Below are 21044 nucleotides of genomic sequence, written 5' to 3'. Positions count from 1 at the left end.
AAAAGGGGGGGGGGGGGGGGGGGGGGGGTCTGGTAAGTGTGCAGGTGTAATCAGCAAAAAACCAAATATCGAATTGGATCAGAAAAATTTCACTGTGACAATTTAACAAACAGGTGCCGGGTTCTGGTAAGTGTGCATGTGTAATCAGCAAAAAAAACAAATATCGAATTGGATCAGAAAAATTTCACTGTGACAATTTAACGAACAGGTGGCGGGTTAAGGTTATGATTGGGATTTACCGAAACCGCCAGTGTCGGTGCGTTGAGCTTGGACGATCATGGTGGAGATGAAGGACGAGGCTTCACGTGCGTCCTCCAGAAGCCTGTGGATCTCCTCCTCCGAGTTCACGTGCCGGTTCTCCTCGAATTTCTTCCTCACCTCGACGGCTGACTCCCGGAGCATCACCGTGTCGCCGGCGAAGGTCTTCCGTGTGGCTTTCAGCACCGATCTGTATGCTCGAAGGGCTTCATATGCTCTCCCGCTAGCCATTTTCTCTAGTTTCAGACTTGATGACTTGATGGCGGTAGCCTTTTTTTGTCTAACTCTTTGGCCGGTTGGGCCGCGCTTTGTTGCTTCATTAGGTTGTACCTCCATATGCTGAGGTGGGTAGTACTCTAATTAAGAGTCAATTGCAATTAAGTTAATTAGCTACTTAATTGCCTGAACTTTGAGAAGTATGAATTTGTCCCGTTATAAGTCACTTGTGTATAAGAACGTGAGGTACATCTTTATTATTTACAGAGTACTTTTCCGTTGAGATTCTAAATAAAGACAGGTGGAGACTCTGAGTTTGGAATGCAAACAACAGATATACTATAGGATGGCTTGTACTATACAATTTTGTTTGTTGGTATGTTATGTGACAATTTGCTTAACACCTAATGCATATTTAGAGATAATGTTGAAGATTTTAATACAGGGTGAATTGAATCATTGATCAATGGCTGGGGGAGAAATTGGAGATGAATTTGACTCTCATTTCAAATACCAAGTCATTTCTCAAGCTTTACATGTTACATTATATTCTTCAATATTCTATACATTTTTCACTCATGTACACGCATTATCGCAGCTTCAAGAATCCAAAAATCTTGAGCTGATGCGCAGGCAGCAATGGATTCAATGATCCAAATGGCTAAAAATTACAAGGAAATGATACTAGGAACTATTCAGAAAGGTTGTTTAGGAGAGACACTCTTGTGCGGATCAAGTGTTTGAACAAATGCTCCAACCCATTTTCAAGAATTTCATTGCTAGTGTCCAGAGTCTCCAGCCTGCTCTGTGCCAATTCAAGCTTTTCTGCTTCTTGTTTGCCATGGCTATTGAGAAGTAAATCGTTCAGCGCGATATCTACTTTCTCGAGATCGCTTAGGTTGTCCCTTTTTGCCGGATCATTGGCGAATGCGCCTTTCTGCACCAGCTTGGAGACCAATGACCATCTACTAGGCTTTGGTTTCAGGATTGGCACTGAAAGAAACAGCAGCAGGGATTGGAATGTAGAAATGGAGACAAGGCTTGCCTCTGTGAGGACTCCAACTATGACAGAATCTGAATTGGAAGCCATTCTGCAGGTTTCTATCTGCTTTAACATCGCGAGGGACTTCTCGATTTCCTTCTGTATCTTCCTTCTGGAGCAAGCATAAGCAGCAAGCCCGCTCTCGATGTTGAGATGATCTCCTGCCTTGCTTCGCCTGAGGGCCGATTGGAGTTCCCGGATGGCTTCTTTGGACATCATGACTGTTTCTCTTGCATTGCTGCAGATATCAATGAATCTCACAGATCTTTCCAGCAACCCATTGACCAGATTTTCGTGTTGGTGGTGCTGGAGAAGATCCCTTTGAGTGATGGGCAGTGCAAGAAGCTCTTCTATGCACTCATACAATTCCACAAGGCCAGGCAGAACCTTGTACACCTTTTCTGCCTTTGAACAAGAAGATGATGCCTCCCAGGTCTTGATCTTGTTCAGCACTTGCTCAATCTTGATTGTGCTAGGATGTGACCTGCCCGGGAAGCTAATGGAACGGACATGGTAGCGGTTATGGGACCTCGACGACGACAGAGAAACCATTCTTCTAAATGAGTAGAGGTTCATAAAAAGGTTCTGTTTTGGTGCTTTGATCAAGCACCTGTTCTCATTTTATACCACTCAACACCTAAAGGAGACAAAAGGTTGGTAAAATGCCTTATCTTCTTTTTTTTTTTTTTTTTTTTTTTTTTTTTTTTTTTTTTTTTAATTTTCTTTCTTGCCCTTATGTCAAAGTGGTAAGCATGTGAAGAAAGCATGGGTTTTCATTTGACTGACTAGAAAAATCGCAACCACTACATGAAAAAATGATCCAAAATAGAGAAGAAGCGACAAAAATATGACACTTTTTAAAGTTGTACAATATAGGAAAAAACGCATTCCGGACTTGAGTTTCTTGTCAGAAAAACGCAAGTCTCAAATGAGTTTCTAAAAATTTCAAAATGATTTTTTTTTTGGGCTAAAATATGAGGAAGGCATGTCCTACATGAATGTTTAGCGGAAAAAAAAATCATTTTGAATTTTTAACGAACTCATTTGCGACTTGTGTTTCTAACAAGAAACTCAAAGTCCCAAATGAATTTTTCCCTATATTGTACAACTTTAAAAAGTGTCATATTTTGGTCTCTTCTTCTCCATTTTGGATCATTTATGTCAAAAATCCGCCACTATATAAGGGTGAATGAGGTAAATCAATCTAGGTTGTCCAAACCCCTCCTGCTAGCTGACTGGTTCAAATCAAGAAGGCCAATAGATCATTTTTGCTAGGAATAAAATTTGTAACCTTGAGGATAACACCTTAGCTAGGTCTCCCAGCATGAGTTTTCATTTACAATGGGTTTATCACTTTATCTTGTCAAGTCCACAACCAGCAATGTGATAAACACACCATATTTTATTAGGCCTAAAACAGCACTTTCATAATGTGACCATCTCTCACTCCTTAATCTGCTCTTATATTTTAGTATTTTACAATTTTATTCCATATTTGCTAGCCTATCATACCTGTACTTCCCCATGTACATAGGCCACTGCCAACTTGGGCTTATCAAAGGTTCATTCATCCAGAAATGTCGGTTGAATAAAGAAATGATGCCGGCTTCTCAAAACTGTCTGGATAGGACGAACCTTTGGCAAATAGCTCAACAATGATATGAGATCTATAGGGATCAAGAAGCATATTTTTCAATAGTTCCAAGATACAGAAAGATATGGTAGTTAAGAGAGAACACAGAGACTGGATATTGTATTGTGTGCACGAGTGGCATGGTCCAACATTGTTTCTATACAGGTTGCAACCATCCATTATTAGAATAATCATTTATAGTACATTAGTGTATTTTATCAAAGAATACAGCTAAGGCATTTGTACCTGATAATGGAATCCCACTGCTGGATGTACCTTCACTGTTGCATCATTAAGAGATTATTAGCCAGATCTATTTTCTAGTCAATTATTGATTTTTCTTGTGCAAGGACAGTTTTTTCTGGCATGATGCAATTTGAAAGTGGGAGGGTCTGAGTTGTTTAAACATCAGGGCGTTCGAACCCCATTAAAAAAAAGTGGGATTTTAGAGTAGCCGGGGAAGAGGATATAGGAAAAAATTAAACATGAAAAGTTTGCATTACATGTTACTAAAAAAACAAAATCTAAGAATTGAGTCCCAATGAGAGTAACATATTGGTCTTCTTGGTTTGAGCCGGTCAGCTATGAAAAACTTAGACTGATTTATCTTCTTGTGGTCCTTTACCAGTTAGGGTCATGGAACAGGGCACAAACCCTTAAATTGTGGTTGCCTTGTAATCAATTTTTTTATTTTTTTTTTGATAATTGAGATGTGACATTATAGGCAAATCCCACATTGGCAGCATATGATAACAGATACTGATGGTAAGTGTGGGGCTCCCCTTTTGAGGTCTTTTAAAAACTGTGAGGTGCCCCATGAGACCATGGGCTAGAGCAGACAATATTATGGTAGGGTATGGGACTAAAAATTGTAATTATACAATTTGCCAACTGGATAAAATAATTAGGACAGAGGTCATTGTTCTGATTAAGCTCTGATGATAGACTGATCACAGGCTAGCAGTGAGGCTTCCACATTCAGTTCATACATATGTCAGTTTTGACCTCTGCATATTTTAGTTTCCTCTGTTGTAAGTTAGACTTATCCCCCTGCCTGAATATCTGGTCTGTTAATGCTGTCTCATTTGAAGAATCAACATAACATATATATGAGGACATATACAATGAGCCTGACTAGAAGATGCCAATAAGGAGCCACCCAACCAAGTTGATCAGACTGTTGGCCTGATAATCATAAGATTATAAGTTCGACTCTAGGTAAGAACTGTTTATTGGTTTTCTATGAGCAACATTAGTTATGAACCTGATGTATTGCATGGACGTATGAAAGAAGCTGATAAGAAGCAAATGAAGAAGACTACCACCTCGCATGAAGGGTGCAACCGAGTGCCACTAGACCACAAAGTCTTTGGCAAATTAAATTGATTCAGCAATTTAATTCTCCAAATTTCAATTACTTCCGTTTCAAATTCCAAGAGCCTCCCTCTTTGTAGCCTAATTAGCTTGGAAAAAGCATAGAATTATTATCTTTTTGTCATTACTCATTAGAACATTGAACATATCTTTGAGATTCTATCTTCAGTTTTTACTTTTCTTTCTTCTTTATTTTTGAAACTTTAGAGGATTTAAATTTCTAAATTTATTCTAAATATGGACTTTGGTTCATTTTGCAATATAGTAATTATAAATGTTCTTAATTTTGTCAATTGATTGTAAATATTTATCAAATTTGTGTGCTTTGATTCTATGATTATTTAAGTATAATTCAGTAGTGACCAATGATTGATTTGTCTAATAATCATATTCCCGTTAGAATTATCAATATGTATTAATTGTTATACTAATTTAGTGGTCTTAGCATAAACTCGACCGACGTGCATTAGTGTTAAGGGAAAATCGATAATTTAATCGGTAATGAACCCAATGTGTGTTTGGTTTTTCTTATTTCTAATGGTATCAAATGAATATCTTATGAGATTTTTGGGGTAATCGTTTAGTAAGGGAAATAACTATAGAGATTTCATAATTACCAACAAAATTATGAAAAAAATAACTATAGAGATAAAGCTGGGCTGTCAAATTTTCAGTGCATCCCATTTTCAAAGCTGGGCTGTCACTCCTCCAAAGTTGACAAAGTAATTCTCAATATTCCACATATTCTAAATTTTGATTTGATTTTTTATTTCATACTTACCTAACTATTTTTTTTTTTGAAATATACCTAACTATTTTTTATTCATCTAAAAAATAGAATAATTCATAATTTCTATTATTTTCTCTTTTTTATTAATAAAATCACTACATGTACAACATTTAGATTTTCCTTTGCCTTCATTATCACTTCATGAAGATGTTTGACCTCTTAAAATTTCACATTATAAGTTTTGCATTTCTTTTACTTATTGACATAGTTCTTTTTGAAAATTTTTAATTAGAAATTGAATAAGGTTTTAGCATTACATTGTTCCTATTTGAGTATTTTTAATGAGAAATTAAATAGCACGGTCAAAGCATAAATTGACGGATTTAAGACTTAACAATGTTATGCCCGCAGTTTCTTGAAACATCAATTGAACCTGATCTAGTTCTTGTTACGGAATACATGTGGAGGAGTCCCTTCTTGAGTTACTTGAAAATCCTACAACAAACTTGACTTATTAGTTCATTGTTATCTAACACCAAGTATCGTACTTTAATTTGACTTTTTACAACTAACTTTCATATATAGCATAACACCAAGTACGTATTTCTGACTTCCGCATGTCCTAAATGAACTTTTCCTATTTTTGTCTCAGTTTCAAAAAGTTCTTATTTTTGTCAATTATGGGCCAATGTGTCCCATTTATGTCATTAACCCTGTGAATTAATAGCATCCCATTTTCAAAGCTCGTGGCTTTTAACCACGTGGTCGTGGGTTCGATCCTGTGAAGTAAATTTTGTGAATTAACAGTATCCTATATTCAGTCGTCTTAGCTCAGTGGTAGCGTGGGTTCGATCATGTGAAGTAAATTTTGTGAATTAACAGTATTTTATATTCAGTTGTCTTAGCTCAGTGGTAGAGTGCGTGACTTTTAACCATGTAGTTGGGGTTCGATCCTTCCCTCACCCCAGAAATGGCAAAATTAGTTATCTTATTTTTTGTTTTGTTTCTCTTTGAGTTACTTAACACCTGTTGATATTTTTTGATTTGATTTTACTTTGTTACTTAACATATTTTTTGATTTGATTTTACTTTGTCTCTCTCTTAATTGGTAAAAAATCCTTCCATAATAATTTGTTTGATTTTTTCTTCTTCGGATTCCTTTCTCTATCCTAAACATATTTACCTTACACTCTCTATCCAAAAAAGAAAGAAACAAATAAAAAAAAATTGATATATTTTGCCTCATCAAGGAGTGTACTATGAGAACTATTGAATGATTGAGAATGGTTACAAATGAGTCCCTTAAGTGTATTTATACTCATTCCACCTCTTTAATGGACGGTGGAGATCTACTAGACCCTACACTAGAAATTAATCTTTAGAACCTTCCATAAATCACTTCACAAACCTATGGACTTATAGATTTTAGAATATTCTATAAATCTTTATACAAACCTATTTACATGCTTCTAGAAAATTTACAAACAATTGGGAAGCTATATAGAAGTGTAAGAATGATGTAACAAACCTGGGAAATACGTAGCAAAGATGCACGGGTACTACACTGATGTTTCCTTATTAGACTGTGTTTCTAATTTACCCTTATTAGACTGTGTTTCTTCCTCATTGCCAGCTCCAATTTGAAGTCCTTAGGCCCTCCCCATTAGTATTTTAGCACAAATTTTAAGAAAAATAAAATCTGATGAATGTGTTTTTAAGTAATGGGGTGTTGCATTTTGGAGAACTTTTTCTCCTGCAACACCCCTGAAACTGTCAGGATTTTAGCTATTTTTTAATTGTTTTTTTTTTTGGGTTTTCTCATGTTGTCAGGTTCTACCACAAATGTTTTTCTGTTTTTGTTTTTGGCCGTTGCATTTGCAACGGCCATGCCTTTATTTTTGTTTTTTTTTTAATAATAAATTTCTTTTGTTAATTTGGCAGTAGAATTCTTTTGTTTTTTTTTTCTTTTTAATTTTTTTGAAACATTGTTAAATTTTTAAAAATTTTATAATTATAAATTTATTTCAATTTTGATATGTTAAATTGAAGTATAATAAAAATAATAATTGTAATTATAATTTTTATAATAATAATAAATAATAATAATAATTAAAATATAGTGGAGTAAAATGGTGGGACCACAAAAAAACTAAGAAAAACTTAAAACTAATGGGGAGAAGAGTTTTTGGGATTGAGTGAGATAGTGGATGATGAAGTGGATGTTTGGGCCCACAAAAATCTTGACTAAAATCCCAAACTATTGAGGAAGGCCTTAGGTTTTAAAGTTTTGGTACACTTTGTACTGTTCTATTTAGATCTCCTAATTCGTCAAGTGTAAAGCATGTTTGAATGAGCATGATAAACCAATGCCCATGTGATCGTGAAATAGTATAGTTTCAACGAGCATATGTTGCCTTCTTCCGGAAGAAGGCCGACAATCGTTATTTTTCTCTCGTTTGTTTCTTTTCTTCACTTATGTTTCTCCTCCCTCTCTTCCTCCACAACTCTGGACTGTTATCTATAATTCATCATGCCTTAACTATATACAGAAAGATTACCTAGGTATTCAACACATTTGATTTTTTTTTATTTGTGAAGTTTATTCTTGTCTAAATATGCATTCATATGCCAATGTTATATACAAGTTCTACATTTCAATCTGTGTTGGGCTTTGCATAACGCGCATCGCACATTCCCCCCGCTAGTAAATTTATATATGCCTGAATACAATGCTATTCCAAACCTCATTAAATCCTTAAAAAACTGAAAAACATCATATTACTTAAATGCAACCAGAGCTTCACTTTAGTTGTTTGGGAAACCCATGTTTGAGTTCGCCACAAGCTGTGCAATAGGTAAATCTTGCCTTGTAATCCTAGTTGGCAAATGATCACAAGGAGCCGTTTCCGCTTGTAGTCGAACTTGTAACTTTGTAATCACTAATATAAGTCAACAGTCTAACCAACTTAGATGGGGTTGTGCCTAGATATTTCATTTCATTTGTAGAATCTAGGGTGCACTTGACACACAATAGCAAGGGAGATGATTCAATTTGGACTATAAACTTCACTTCTATTGTATCTTTCTTGAGGCCACAAATGTGAAGAATCCTCACTGATTTCTCCATTAAGTCATCAGCCCATCCATTTCTTGTTTTGATATTAGCAGAGGGCTTGAAGGGTTTGTGGCAAGTTAACAAGATCATCCATGCACTTGTGAAGCTGTTCTAATCCAAGCAGACCACTGCAAATTGTATCACACTTTGCAGAGGCAAGACTAATGATATATGAGCATATGACAAAAACCTAGGAAAATTTATGCCTCTCATGTTTGGAAAAATCTCATCACAGAATAAAGCTAATCAGAAGCTGGTTATTACCACAGTTCATTTGTATGGTTACCCAGAATATGGAACATGTTATACTAAATGGATTGGATTAATAATATAATACAGATAAGCTGGTTAAAGAACATTATGAAGATGCCATTTGCACTAAAGTGCATGAATAGCTGATTATCTTGATTTCCTCTTTGATTATATTTATGCAAATCTATACTGTTAATAGAGCTTTTGAAGGAACTGGGGAGGCTTGATACACATAAGAGGGGAGATATTTGGTTTCTACCGATGTCACTTTCTTTGAGGGCACTGTGTTTACTGACAGTATTACCGGGAATACAACCCCAGTATTAGAAGATGATTTTCTTGTGTATACCATCACTATTCCTGTCATCAACCCATTTCTTATTTTGATTTTGGGGGAGGGCTTGAAGGGTTTGTGGCAGGTTAAGAAGATCATCCATGCACTTGTAAAGCTGTTCTAATCCAAGAAGACCACTGCAGATTGTAGCTGCTTCCGGAGTGGCTGTACTTGTAATATTTTGAGCTTGTTCAGCTCTTCTTCCACTTTCTGGATGCTTGGATGTGATCTGCTGGGAAAGCTAATAGATCGGATGTGGTTGGGTTTTGCCATCTTTGTATTTTCTCTCTTTTTCACAGGAAAGTAAACTCAAGCTTGTGGTGGCTAGAATAAGCCCTAGACTTGGTTATATATTGGCAGATTGGAAGGTATGGAGATAAGATTACAAATGTTGTCAGCATGTGATGCAATGTGGTATTCCTTGAACTTAGCCAACCTGTTATTTATTTTGCCAACAAACTCTGATCATTTATAATTCTTTATTCAGTATAGGCTATATAGAAGGAGACATTTCTGACATGACTAACATTATATTAGCCTGGTTGTTATAAGAATATGATCAGCATGTGGTTGCAGCATGCAAATTTGTTTGATTTTTTGGAATGGGAATGGTTTCTGCAATTTATTTTCACCAACAAAACTCATAATACAGTTTCCTATTTGTTTAATCCTCATAATATTAACAGAATGATTAGCAGGTGTATCTGTATTGAGCTGGTGAAGATTATGTTTACTCCTCCCTGCCAGGCATCAGAAGGTTGATACCCTATAGCAACTTTTCAACATTCATGACAAAAGGGGAGCACAAAACATAATCTTGACAATATTGTTTCTGTAGATATATGGAGACATAGCCAATCCATAATTTTAATATCAAATTTCTCCCTCAAGACTTGTAAATCCTTCTTTTGCACGGGTGAAGGGATGAAAATTCTCCTATATTTTGGATCTATACTGAAATCCCACTACAATACTACTGAGAGGCTACTTGGGTGACTTGGGATTCTTAGATAGGGTTCTGGGGCTTAGGATTTGTTAATAATCTCTTGTGACTTCCACAAAACAAGCAATTTTGATGGGAGACGAGATGCGTAATGGAACGGCTCAGATCAATGTGATAACCATGTGCTTTCCTGCAGCAAGTCCGGTTAGATTGTCACGCATTTGGCTTACAAAAATTTATAATCCTCATAATCTGCAGTTCTTGTGTGCTTACAGTCTTTTCTTTACTCTTTTCGGATCCAGTCATCTCGCCATTTCTGCCACTTTGACTCTTGAAAACATACGCTGGCTTGTCTATTCTTGGTTGGAGTACCCTCGTACAAATACACAGCAGCAACTCAGCCTTGACAATAAAGAGAGGAGGAGATCATGGGAGACATTCTGTTGCAATTTCATGCAAACGCAGCTGTTTAATATTCTTACTGCAAAAGAAAAGGTTATGAGTTCTACCTGTTTGATTAATTGCCTAAGTAAGTTCGAAAGTGTAGTTACAACCTATAACTGATTTAACACCTCAATTACCATAATATACACATTTACATGCACTCTTTGACATGTACACTGATATTTATATGATTATAAATCAATGTTCATTAATATTGCATTAATAATGAAATATAGTTTACCAGCATTAAAATATAACCATTATTAATATAATGCATGTAGCTAGGTTCCACTTAAACACAAGTATTTGCCTACGCAAAATGTCCAAGTTCCTAAACTTAGTACAGTTACCTGGAAACATGATCCATGCTATACTGATACTTAGATACAATATGGAGACTCTCTTTCAGTTGTTTGGAAAACCCTTGTTTGAGCTATTAGTTTGAATCTTCCAGATTGTTCACTTCATTTGTATTAATTGGGTACACTTTGATTTACGGGAAAGGTCCCAAAGAGTTAAATCAGTCTAGGTTGCCAATAGTTGACCAACTCAAACCAAGAAGACCAACAGACAGCTCCCATGGGGAGTCGAACTTGAATCCTTGTAGTTACCAAGCCAACTGTTTGACCAATTTTGCTGGGGTTGCAATTAACTGGGTACACTTGACAGTCTTTAGAGAGGAAGATAGTCAGATAGCTGAATAATGGAATATAATTTTTAATTTCTGTACTGTATTTTTCTTGAGTAATTGCATAAGTGATTATGTACAAGTATATAAAACTATGCAATTTATAATTAGAATAAGACCATGTTTAGGAGATAACCCCTTGATTTAACAAAGCATCTAAAAATGCTTTCCAGTTTCTTCTGAATGACCTCACGTTTAGCTTCCAAATTCTCTAGATTGCATATTTTGTCTTGTTGATCTTCACATGCTACTCCTCTATTCTGTAACATCCTTAAAACAATTGACCATCTAGATGACTTTGGCTTTAAAACCGACATAGTCTAGAAAAGCAGAACACTGTTGAGAATAGAAATGCTCACTGAACTTGCTTCTCCTTGTACTCTAATTGCAACTGATATGTCTTGACCCACTGTTAAGAGTGCTGCCCTACTAATCTCATCTTTCATTTTCTTTATAGCTGCTATTGACTTCCTTTCATCCTTGTTCATCTTCTTCCTAAACAAGGTGTATCTAGTGATGCTGGATTCAACAGTTGAATCTTCCTTTCCCCTTCTCAATAAGGAATGGAGATTTCTTAATTTTTCCTTTATCTGAGAAACTTCATCTCTTGCTAGACCACAAACGTCAAGAATCCTCACTGATTCTCCTTTAAGTCTTCAGCCCACTGCTTATTTTGATATTGGGATGGGGAATGAAGGGTGTGTGGCGACTTAAGAAGATCATCCCTGTGCTCATAAAGCTGTTCTAACCCAAGCACACCACTGCAGATTGTAGCTTCTTCTGGACTGGTTGATACTTGTAATATTTTGAGCTCATTCAGCTCTTCTTCCAATTTCTGGCTAGGAAAGCCCTTGCTGAGGCTCGAGCCAGACAAGAAGCTGTTGAGAAGGAGAGAGATCGTTTGCTCAAAGAGTTGGCTCGATCTGAGGCTAAACAGAGGGATTATGTAGATGCTATTAGGCATGATAAGGAGATGGCCATTTCAGAACTTGAGGCAGCGAAGTCCATGTTTAATCAGAAACTAGAGCAGTCTGTAGAGGAGAGGTTCAACTTGGAGTCTAAGCTGGTCCTTGCAAAACAAGATGCCATTGAGCTTGCATGGCAAGTTGAGAAGTTGGCAGAGATTGCTTTCCAGCAGGCAACCTCTCACATTTTAGAAGATGTACAGCTGAGAGTTTCAGCTGCTGAAACATCTGCTGCTGAGGCAGCTTATCAGATTGAGGAACAAATACGGAATGCTACAGAAGGTACCATATTTTCTATCGTCCAGCAGTCTAAAGATGCCTTAGAGAAGGCTCTGGCTGTGGCAGAATCAGCTGGTGACCATACAAGAAAAGCCATGTCAGCGTTTACAGATGACATGAGTTCTGTTGAACATATCACATCTATCCAGTCTCAAAATGTTAAGTTACAAACTGTTGTTAATGATTTGGAATCTCAGTTATTGATATGTAAAAATGAGGTTGAAAGGCTAAAATTAGACTTTGAAACGGTGAGCCAACGTGCAGTTGCACTTGAAAACCAGGCAAACGATGCTGAGAAAGCACTGCATGCATTTCAGGAATCAAGTAGAACAACAGCCATACAGCAGGAGCAGGAAATCAACTCCTTATTGGAAACAGCCATACAGCAGGAGCAGGAAATCAACTCCTTATTGGAGAAAATGAAAAAGGAAACTGCAGAAAAAAAGAGAGCAGCTTCAAAGGCCTTTAAAAATGAACTCGAGAAAAAGAGAGCAGCTTCAAAGGCCTTTAAAAATGAACTCGAGAGTATTAAGGCTGCTATTGAAGCAGCAAAAGAAACATCTCGTTCCCAAGAGGAAGCCTACATGCGAAGATGTGATGCATTGCAGAGATCATTGAAAGCATCTGAAGCTGCTTCAAAGATGTGGAGGCAAAGAGCAGAACTGGCTGAAGCTTTGTTATTGAATAAGACTTTGTCTGAAGGAGAGGATGAGGATGCTATTTTTGTTGGTAGTGGTGGAAGGATCAACTTACTGGTGGATAATGATTCACAGAAGAGATATACCTGTCTGGATGGCACGAAGGATAAACTCCATCTGTCCCAAGTTTCCACCTAGGAAGACAAATATATCAGAAGTTATGGCTTCAAGGTTTAAATCTCTGCAATTGCCTAAACCTGATGAAGTATGGTCAATTGCCCAAGAAAAGCCAAAGGAAGGAGACATACTCATTGAACATGTGATTGAAAAAGAAGTCATTGAGAAGAAAAGAAAATCTTTGGAACGTGCTCTTCAAAGGAAGACGATTAAATGGCAAAGAACTCCAGAAGAAACAAAATTAGGTGCACTTTCTGAAACTTCTATTCCATTACTGCTTCTCAGTAAAAGATTCGTACACAAGAAAATGTATAATTTTGTTATTCTAACTGCTTGTGATGCAGAACCAGGAACAGGTACTGGACGTGAGATAGTGGTTAGTAGATATTTAGCACCCTTTACAATTACAAATTGAATAGTATTGGAATAATTTTCTTTTTTTAATTGAAAACAGTTTGGCTGTTTTACTTAGAAATTTAAATTGATTGATAAACGCTGCAGATGTTAGTAGAACACATGTCAGAAGTGTCTAAGATCTAACCAAGTTTTGTCTTCCTGCAATTGGCTCTGGGATTTCTAATGACTTGATGCATCTTGATTACATCAGCAATAATGATTTCTTTAGAGGGAAAAAGATCATAAATTAGTACTTTATGTTTTCTAGCGCCATATTAATAGGTCTTATACCCATAGGGCGGTACAGGCCAGAATAGAAAGATCTTATAAGATATATATCAGCTCAAACTTCAAAGGTTACCCTAGTTCTCAATCAACCTGTAATTCTTTAAGCTGAGGAGCCAATTCTAACCTCCAGCTGGCATTCTCCTCTTAGGAGGATCATACTTGCACTGCCATTAAAATTTTTATGCTTCTGCATCTCCAGTGCACTTGGTAAACTTGCATTTAATTAACAGCTTAAGATACTAATAATGAGGGTAAGTTGGCTTAGCTTAACTGCTTGAGGAGTAAGAAAAAGATGCTTTCTGTCCTTAAATGCTTAGCCAATTGGTTTCTTTGTTACTTATGTGGGACCTTCGATATTATGCTACTTTCTAGTTTTCTTTGAGTTTTGCAACCAAAGGAATTTTAAATTAATTGTGTGCCTTTTGCTAGCTGTTTGCTAATACTGTGTACTAAATTTCTCTGTCAGGGTCATTGGCCCTTTCCACGAGATAAGCTCACTCAAGGATATGCATATATATTGACCCACCCTGGAACAGTAAGTCCTCTATTCCCAACACTGTATAATGTATCTATTGATTATATACTGTTGATCTGGTTGTAGATTAGGAAAGAAAAAGTATCCATAAGAAAGAGCTTGGTTCTATAAAGTGCAATTGAGTACTTTCTTATTGTAGCCACCTTTCTCTTTCCAATATATATTTTTAACTATTGAAAGAAAAACATGAAGGCAGTAAAGTAATAAACTAAGAGTGCATCCACTAACTGGAGAAATTCATAATTTTTCTGGGGAAAGGAAAACAAAGAATATATTTACTTGTACATTTGGAAAATAGAGAATTGAAGTAAATGCAAACGGATGATAATGGCAGGATGGTCGGGGTTGTTTCTAATATACTAATAAGGATATGCTATCAAATGTTTGTGGGAGAAGGCAGTTTAATGTCACAAGACAAAAGCATGTCAGAAATTTGTGTAGCAGATTTACATATATAACTTCCGGAATGCAAAATTTAAAATGACTTTTACGAGTTGTTTGCAGCCTGTGGTGTTCTATGATCATTTCTATGATTTTGGAATCCGGGACATCATAACTGAGTTAATTGAGGCACGGAGGCGAGGTGGAATCCATTGTCGAAGCCCTGTGAAGATTCTTCACGCAAACAATGATGGGTATGTTGCCCAGGTTGGAGATTCTGTGGTGATGAAGCTTGGCCATTTTGATTGGAACCCTTCAAAGGAAGTTTACCTAGATGGGACATGGCAGAAGTTTGTTGACAAGGGCTCAGATTATCAGGTGTGGCTGAGGCAATAATAATACTACAAAACCAACAGTTAGAGAGTACAGAGACATGTTTTCTCCTCCCCCCAATAAGGCAATAATGTTGCTACTTCCCAATCTACTGCAACTTCAAATTGTTGATAAATATATCCTATTCAATATTTTATTAAAATAAGACAAAATTTAAACTTATCGTACTTTTGACTTATCATCACTTCGTTATATATCATTTGTATGTTGTTAGCATCACACATGAAAGTTGTCAAGTATTATTGGACTTGTTCACTTAATCATTGTCATGCATCTTCACATCTTTATAAAATAATATGCCATCCCCTGACTCGAAAATGTACTTTGAATAAAGTTCTTCTTGTGAATAAATTAAAAACAATAAGCAAAGTAAAAAAAAATTAGCATTTAGAAAAAATGTTGGGCTATGGGAAATTTAGAAATATAAATACGAAGTAAATTTTTAAAACTCCTTAACTGATTAAATTTAATATGTTAAGTCTTAGATCAGCGAATTAACAATTGGTAAAATTATCTGTTTAAGTTAGCGATTAATATGTAAATATATTTCATAATAATAATAATAATTGTTATTATTATTATTATATATTTAAAAAAATAAAATTTAAAAGAAAAAAAAAAACAAAAAACAAAAAACAAAAGGGGAGCAGAACCAGCTCCCGTTATGTTTTGCTACTTTTCCCACATCGGTGGGAAAAGTGGCATGGGAGCCTTGAGGATTCTATAAAAGGAGCCTCAAGGCTCCTACTGAATTACGAAGTCCCATTTCTTGATGGGCATGCAATGAGCCAGCAAACTGGCTCGTGCACTCACGGAGCCGAAATTTTTCGGCTCCACAGCAATAAATTTTTTTGAATACTGTATTGGAGTACCTTCACTTGCGACGACGACGACACCTTGCTCTCTCTGTCTAGGATTTCATCTTCTCTCTCAAGTCAGCAATATGGAGGTAAATCCATCATCGCCCCCACCCCTTCCCTTTTGTTTTTGTTTATATTCTTCATGATGAAAATAAAAATTTATATATCCTGTGTTCTTTAATTATATACGAAGATCTGTAGATCTCGACTCTTGAGTTGGCTTGGTGGATTTTGAATTCAAGAATCTTTGGTTTTTTTTTGGGGTATCATCCACTAAATATTGTTGGTAAATTCAAATATATGCCATGTTGTGTATGGTTTTGTCTCTTGAATTCAAGAATCTTTTTTTTTTTTTTGGGGTTTATCTTCCACTATATACTGTTGGTAAATTCAAATATAATGCCATGTTGTGTATGATTTTGTCTCTGAGGGAGTATTTATTAAAAGGGTTCTCTGATTATTTGTAGTAATTATTTGTGGGTTTTAGAGTTTCTTTGTTTTTTTTTTTTAATAGTGTATTGTGCTATTTTTACAGTATGCCTCATTATATGTTGGGTCGTTGATCGTTAAGTGTTCTATTTTTGGATATATTGACTATGAAATTGTTCTCTTTTGATAAACTGTGCTGTAATATAAGATGAGTTATGGATTCTTCTTGATCAAGGGCTGTGTTCTACTATTTTTTTTTTGAAGTAGTGAATGGGGTTATTATGACAGTGTGCTGCAACTTAAGTTGAATTCTTATTGATTCTTGTTGATGAGGTTTTGGGTTCTTTGATCATTATTTATTTCAATGTGCTTTTGATATATTGAATTGTGATACTTTGACACACTGCAGTAAATAATGCAAATTGTGTATGCCTTTCAGTGTTGAAGTGTTTGTTTTGTTTTTGAAATGATTTTCAGCAGTGTTCTTTTCCAGTTTCTTTTAAGTGTTTTGAATGGTTCTTTTTAATATTTAATTTAGCTTCTTATGAACTAATTCTTTTCAGTGTTTTGAATGGCTCTTTTTAATTTTTGATATAGCTTCTTACTGAACTATTTTTTCAGTGTTTTGAATGGTTCTTTTTAATGTTTAATTTATCTTCTTACTGAACTAAGTTTTTCAGTGTTTTGAATGGTTCTTTTTAATTTTTGATTTAGCTTCTTACTAACTAATTTTTTCAGTGTTTTGAATGGTTCTTTTGAATTTTTGATTTAGCTTCTTACTGATCTAATTTTTACAGTGTTTTGAATGGTTCTTTTGAATTTTTGATTTATCTTCTTACTGAACTAATTTATTAAGTGTTTTGAATGGTTCTTTTTAATTTTTGATTTAGCTTCTTACTGAACTAATTTTTTCAGTGTTTTGAATGGTTCTTTTTAATTTTTGATTAAGCTTCTTTCTATTATTATTTATTGGTGTTTGAATGGTTCTTCTTAATTTTTAATTTAGCTTCTTTCAAGTATTATTTTTTAGTTCTTTTTAATTTTGTTTCTTTCAAGTATTATTTTTTCATTGTTTTGATGAATGGTTCTTCTTAATTTTTAATTTAGCTTCTTAGTGAACTTAATTGTCTAGTGTTTTGAATGGTTCTTTTTATTTTTTAATTTAGCTTCTTTCAAGAATTATTTTTTGTTTGAATGGAGCTAAGGATTATTGGACCTCCTGATACTTGTAGTGAGTCTTTTTGAATTCAATATTGTGTGTTTTCTTGGGTTTTGCTTTTTACAAAGTACTGTTGGTAAATTCAAGTGTATAATCTTGTTTTGTATGTGTTTTGTCTGTGGCAATATTGATTAATTATTTGTGGGTTTTGGAGTTTGTTATTTTATATATGGTGAATTGGGTTATTTTGATAGTGTGTTTTAATATAAGGTTAATTGTTATTGATTATTTTTGGTTGGGGCTTGTGTGCTTTTATCATTAAGTGTTTCATCTTTTGGATATATTGAATTGTTTTATTTTGATAAACTGCCTTGTGATATAAGGTGAATTGTTATGCATTATTTGTGATTGATTCCAGTCTCTGCTTTGATAACCGAAGGTGAATTCTTATTGATTATTCTTGATGGGGCTTGGGGTTTGTTATTTTGACACATTGCTGTAAATAAGGTGAATTGTTATTTATTTTTGTTCTTTATGGTGGCTTGTGTGCTTGATCATTTATTATGCCTAGTACATTTGTTTAACTTGCATTTAATTGTCTAGTAAGATGGCTATTTAGCAATTGCTTGAGGCATTTAACTTAATCCTCGCATATGGTATGTCTAATGTCTTGTTTGCAATTTTCTCTTCCATCTACCAAGAATGAGTATGAGAGTATCCATAGTTCATGCTCTATATTGATTACTAGTAAATAATTGTGCTTAGTCATGATGAGGAATGCACAACTCTTTAAGTATATTGAAATTATGGGGTCTTTTTCAATGCTATTATCAGTTCTCAAAATTATTAGAGCAGTCCTCCTGCTATGAGATTTACCTCAAGGGTCTGGCATCCTTAATGGTCTGTAAAGTGTAAACTACACTTCATTTTATAATTGTGATAGTTACATAACCAATATTGTCAATGCATTCGTTTCATTGATATATGCAGTATACACTGACAGGTAGGTTTATTTTTATAGCTAAGCATCCTGTGTCCTATGTTTGAATAGGATAGAGCTCCTTAATTTAATCAAGCACCTAAAAATGCTTTCCATTGTGTTCTCAATATCCTCAAGTTGAGCTTCCAATGTCTCCAGATTGCAAGTGTTGTGTTGGTATTCACACGCTACTCTTCCATTTTGTACCAATTTTGAAACCACTGACCACCTAGATGTCTTTGGCTTCAAAACTGGCACAGACAAGAAAAGCAGCGCAGACTGGAAAATAGAAGTGCTCACTGCACTTGCTTCTCTTAGTGCTCTCATCACTGCTGAGATATCATGATGCACATCTAAGGGTGTTGATACATCAATCTCAACATTGATTTTCTTTAGAGCTGCAATTGACTTTTTTGCATCCTTGTTCATCTTCTTTATGAATGAAGTGTATCTGGTGATGGTGGCTTCAGTACTTGAATCTCCCTTTATTCTCCTCAGGGAGGATTGCAGATCTCTCAGTTGTTCCTTCAACTGAGAGACACTATCTCTTGCTAGACCACCAATATCCAGAAGCCTCACCGATTTCTCCAATAAGCCATCAATCCACTTCTTGTTTTGATTTTGAGAGAGGGCTTGAAGGGTTTGTGGCAAGTTTAGAAGACCATCCATACACTTGTAAAGCTGTTCTAATCCAAGAAGACCACTGCTGATTGTAGCGGCTTCTGGAGTGGCTGAGACTTGTAGTGTTTTGAGCTTTGTCAGCTCTTCTTCTACTTTCTGAAGGTTTGGGTGTGATCTGCTGGGAAAGCTAATAGATCGGAGGTGGTTGGTTTTTGCCATTGTTATATTTTCTATCTTTGTTACAGGAAAGTAAACTCAAGCTTGTGCTGGCTAGAATAAGCTCTAGTCTTGGTTATATATTGGCAGATAGGAAGGTATGGAGATAAGAATAGCAATGTGATAAGCATGTGATGCAATGTGCCACTCCTTGTACTTAGCCAACCTGTTATTTATTTTGCCAACAAACTGTAATCATTTACAATATTTTATTCCTCACAGGCTTGGATCAATTGATGCTGATCTCCCTTCGACTGCATTAACAAAAAGGTTTGCTTCCTCCTGCCTCCCAACCATTGAGCTATTACTGTCTGCTACATCTTTCTTAAAATATCCCAAGATCCATTCATTGTGGATCAGATTCCCTTTTTTCTCATTAGTTGAGAAACATATGGCTTATTCAATCTGTTTCAGCTGAAAGAATGGAATATAAAACCTCATAACCATGAATGGATGCAAGAGAGTTGTGATTAATTAATGGTAGTACACGCACTGCTTGTTGGCATTTTTCCCTACTACATTATTCACAATTTGCTATATAGAAGGAGACATGGCTGACATTAGCCTGGTTGTAAGAATCAGATCACCGTGTGGTTTCAGCATTCAAATTTCTTTAATATTTGCAAATGGGTTCTGCATTTTAGTTTTTCCAACAAGACTCATAATACTTCTTCCTATTTCTTTAATCCTCAGAGTAACAGAATGATTAGTAGGTGTTTACTGTAATGCTATTTATTATATCAACATTGAGTTGGAAAAGATTTGTTTCCTCCTGCCTGCCAGGCATCAGAAGGTTTATGCCTAATGACAACTTTGCCCCATCCATTACAGAAAGTGAACATAACCAAGACAATTTTGTTTTACTGACAACGTAAAATAGTAATTATCATAGAAAACCAGTGAATTTCTTTCAATACTAAACTTTTCGTTATTGCAAACATTCCAAACAAGTTTAAGTAACAGTTGTGGAAAGTTATCTCTAAACACAATGTTCCTTAACTTATTATGCTTGCCTGGAAACATGTGATGAGAACAATAGTTTTGGGAATGATCTTATTATTGATCAATCCATGATGTTTGAAGTACAGGAAGATCTGTATTTATAAGGATACAAAGAAGTCCCAAACAGGATAGAAATGGTAAATGATAATATTCCCAATAATATAGGGGGAGGGAGAAGGAATTCTAGTGTGCCTAGAATACAGAGTCTTAATAACATGAACCATGCTACACTGATTGGATAATGTAAATATATATGATTTGTACACAAGTGCATATGTGTATGTTATTATCATGATGCAAAAATTGATCTCAACACATTATAGATGCCCAAGGTCATGAAAAGAGCAAAGGTGGTGATGAGTCTTGTGACTTTCATCCTAGTTAACCTGCATGACTTCTGGCTTGTAATTTTACCTTTTGGCTTAGCGGGAATGGTTAACACTTTACAGAGGCGAGACGAATGATATCTGAAATAAACCCAGGACAATTTATGGGAAAATCTCATTAGAGAATAAAGCTAAAAAGAAAATATCATAGTTGCTTTGTATGATCACCCAGAACATGAATCATGCTATACTGAATAGATCTGATTGCAAATACAGATGCTTAAAGCATGATGCGAAGATATGATATGTATCAAACTGCATGAATGGCTCATTATATTGATGCTCTCTTAGATTATATTTATGCAAATGTA

At 35.4% G+C, this 21044-nt stretch overlaps 3 protein-coding genes, 1 long non-coding RNA gene and 1 pseudogene across 5 annotated transcripts in view; 2 read left to right on the top strand and 3 right to left on the bottom strand.

The window, feature by feature from the left end:
- Positions 1-573, bottom strand: part of LOC116012074 (mitochondrial zinc maintenance protein 1, mitochondrial) — a 1462-nt gene extending 889 nt beyond the window's left edge. Inside the window, exon 1 of the mRNA XM_031251542.1 lies at positions 240-573. Coding sequence (XP_031107402.1) covers positions 240-489 — 250 coding nt within the window. The 5' untranslated portion in view covers positions 490-573. The remainder of the gene's footprint in view (positions 1-239) is intronic.
- A 387-nt stretch (positions 574-960) lies between these two features.
- LOC116012073 lies at positions 961-2154 on the bottom strand. The gene has a single exon (XM_031251540.1). It carries the CDS (start codon positions 2090-2092, stop codon positions 1166-1168), a length of 927 nt encoding a protein of 308 aa, XP_031107400.1. The 5' UTR covers positions 2093-2154; the 3' UTR covers positions 961-1165.
- Positions 2155-11136: 8982 nt separating this feature from the next.
- Positions 11137-11702, bottom strand: LOC116012378 (annotated as a pseudogene).
- Positions 11703-11831: 129 nt separating this feature from the next.
- LOC116012376 (myosin-8-like) lies at positions 11832-15300 on the top strand (the record flags this gene model as incomplete). Its single annotated transcript, XM_031251901.1, is given in 6 exon segments — positions 11832-12734; positions 12777-13042; positions 13044-13333; positions 13433-13464; positions 14239-14307; positions 14812-15300. Coding segments are annotated over 6 exon segments (1833 nt in total), but the record flags the coding sequence as incomplete, so codon positions are not given.
- A 479-nt stretch (positions 15301-15779) lies between these two features.
- LOC116014472 lies at positions 15780-21020 on the top strand. Of its 2 annotated transcripts, none has more exons than XR_004097398.1 (4): positions 15780-16030; positions 18955-19443; positions 19568-19615; positions 19760-21020. It is a non-coding gene; the product is annotated as an uncharacterized LOC116014472 (long non-coding RNA). The 2 variants fall into 2 exon arrangements; XR_004097397.1 differs by having other exon boundaries at positions 19007-19443; positions 19760-21019.
- Positions 21021-21044: the final 24 nt, after the last annotated feature.

Source organism: Ipomoea triloba, chromosome 3 (assembly GCF_003576645.1).
Source record: "Ipomoea triloba cultivar NCNSP0323 chromosome 3, ASM357664v1".
NCBI classification, from domain to species: Eukaryota; Viridiplantae; Streptophyta; class Magnoliopsida; order Solanales; family Convolvulaceae; genus Ipomoea; species Ipomoea triloba.
Note: the sequence above shows the minus strand (reverse complement) of the source record. Positions and strands in the feature narration are given on the sequence as shown.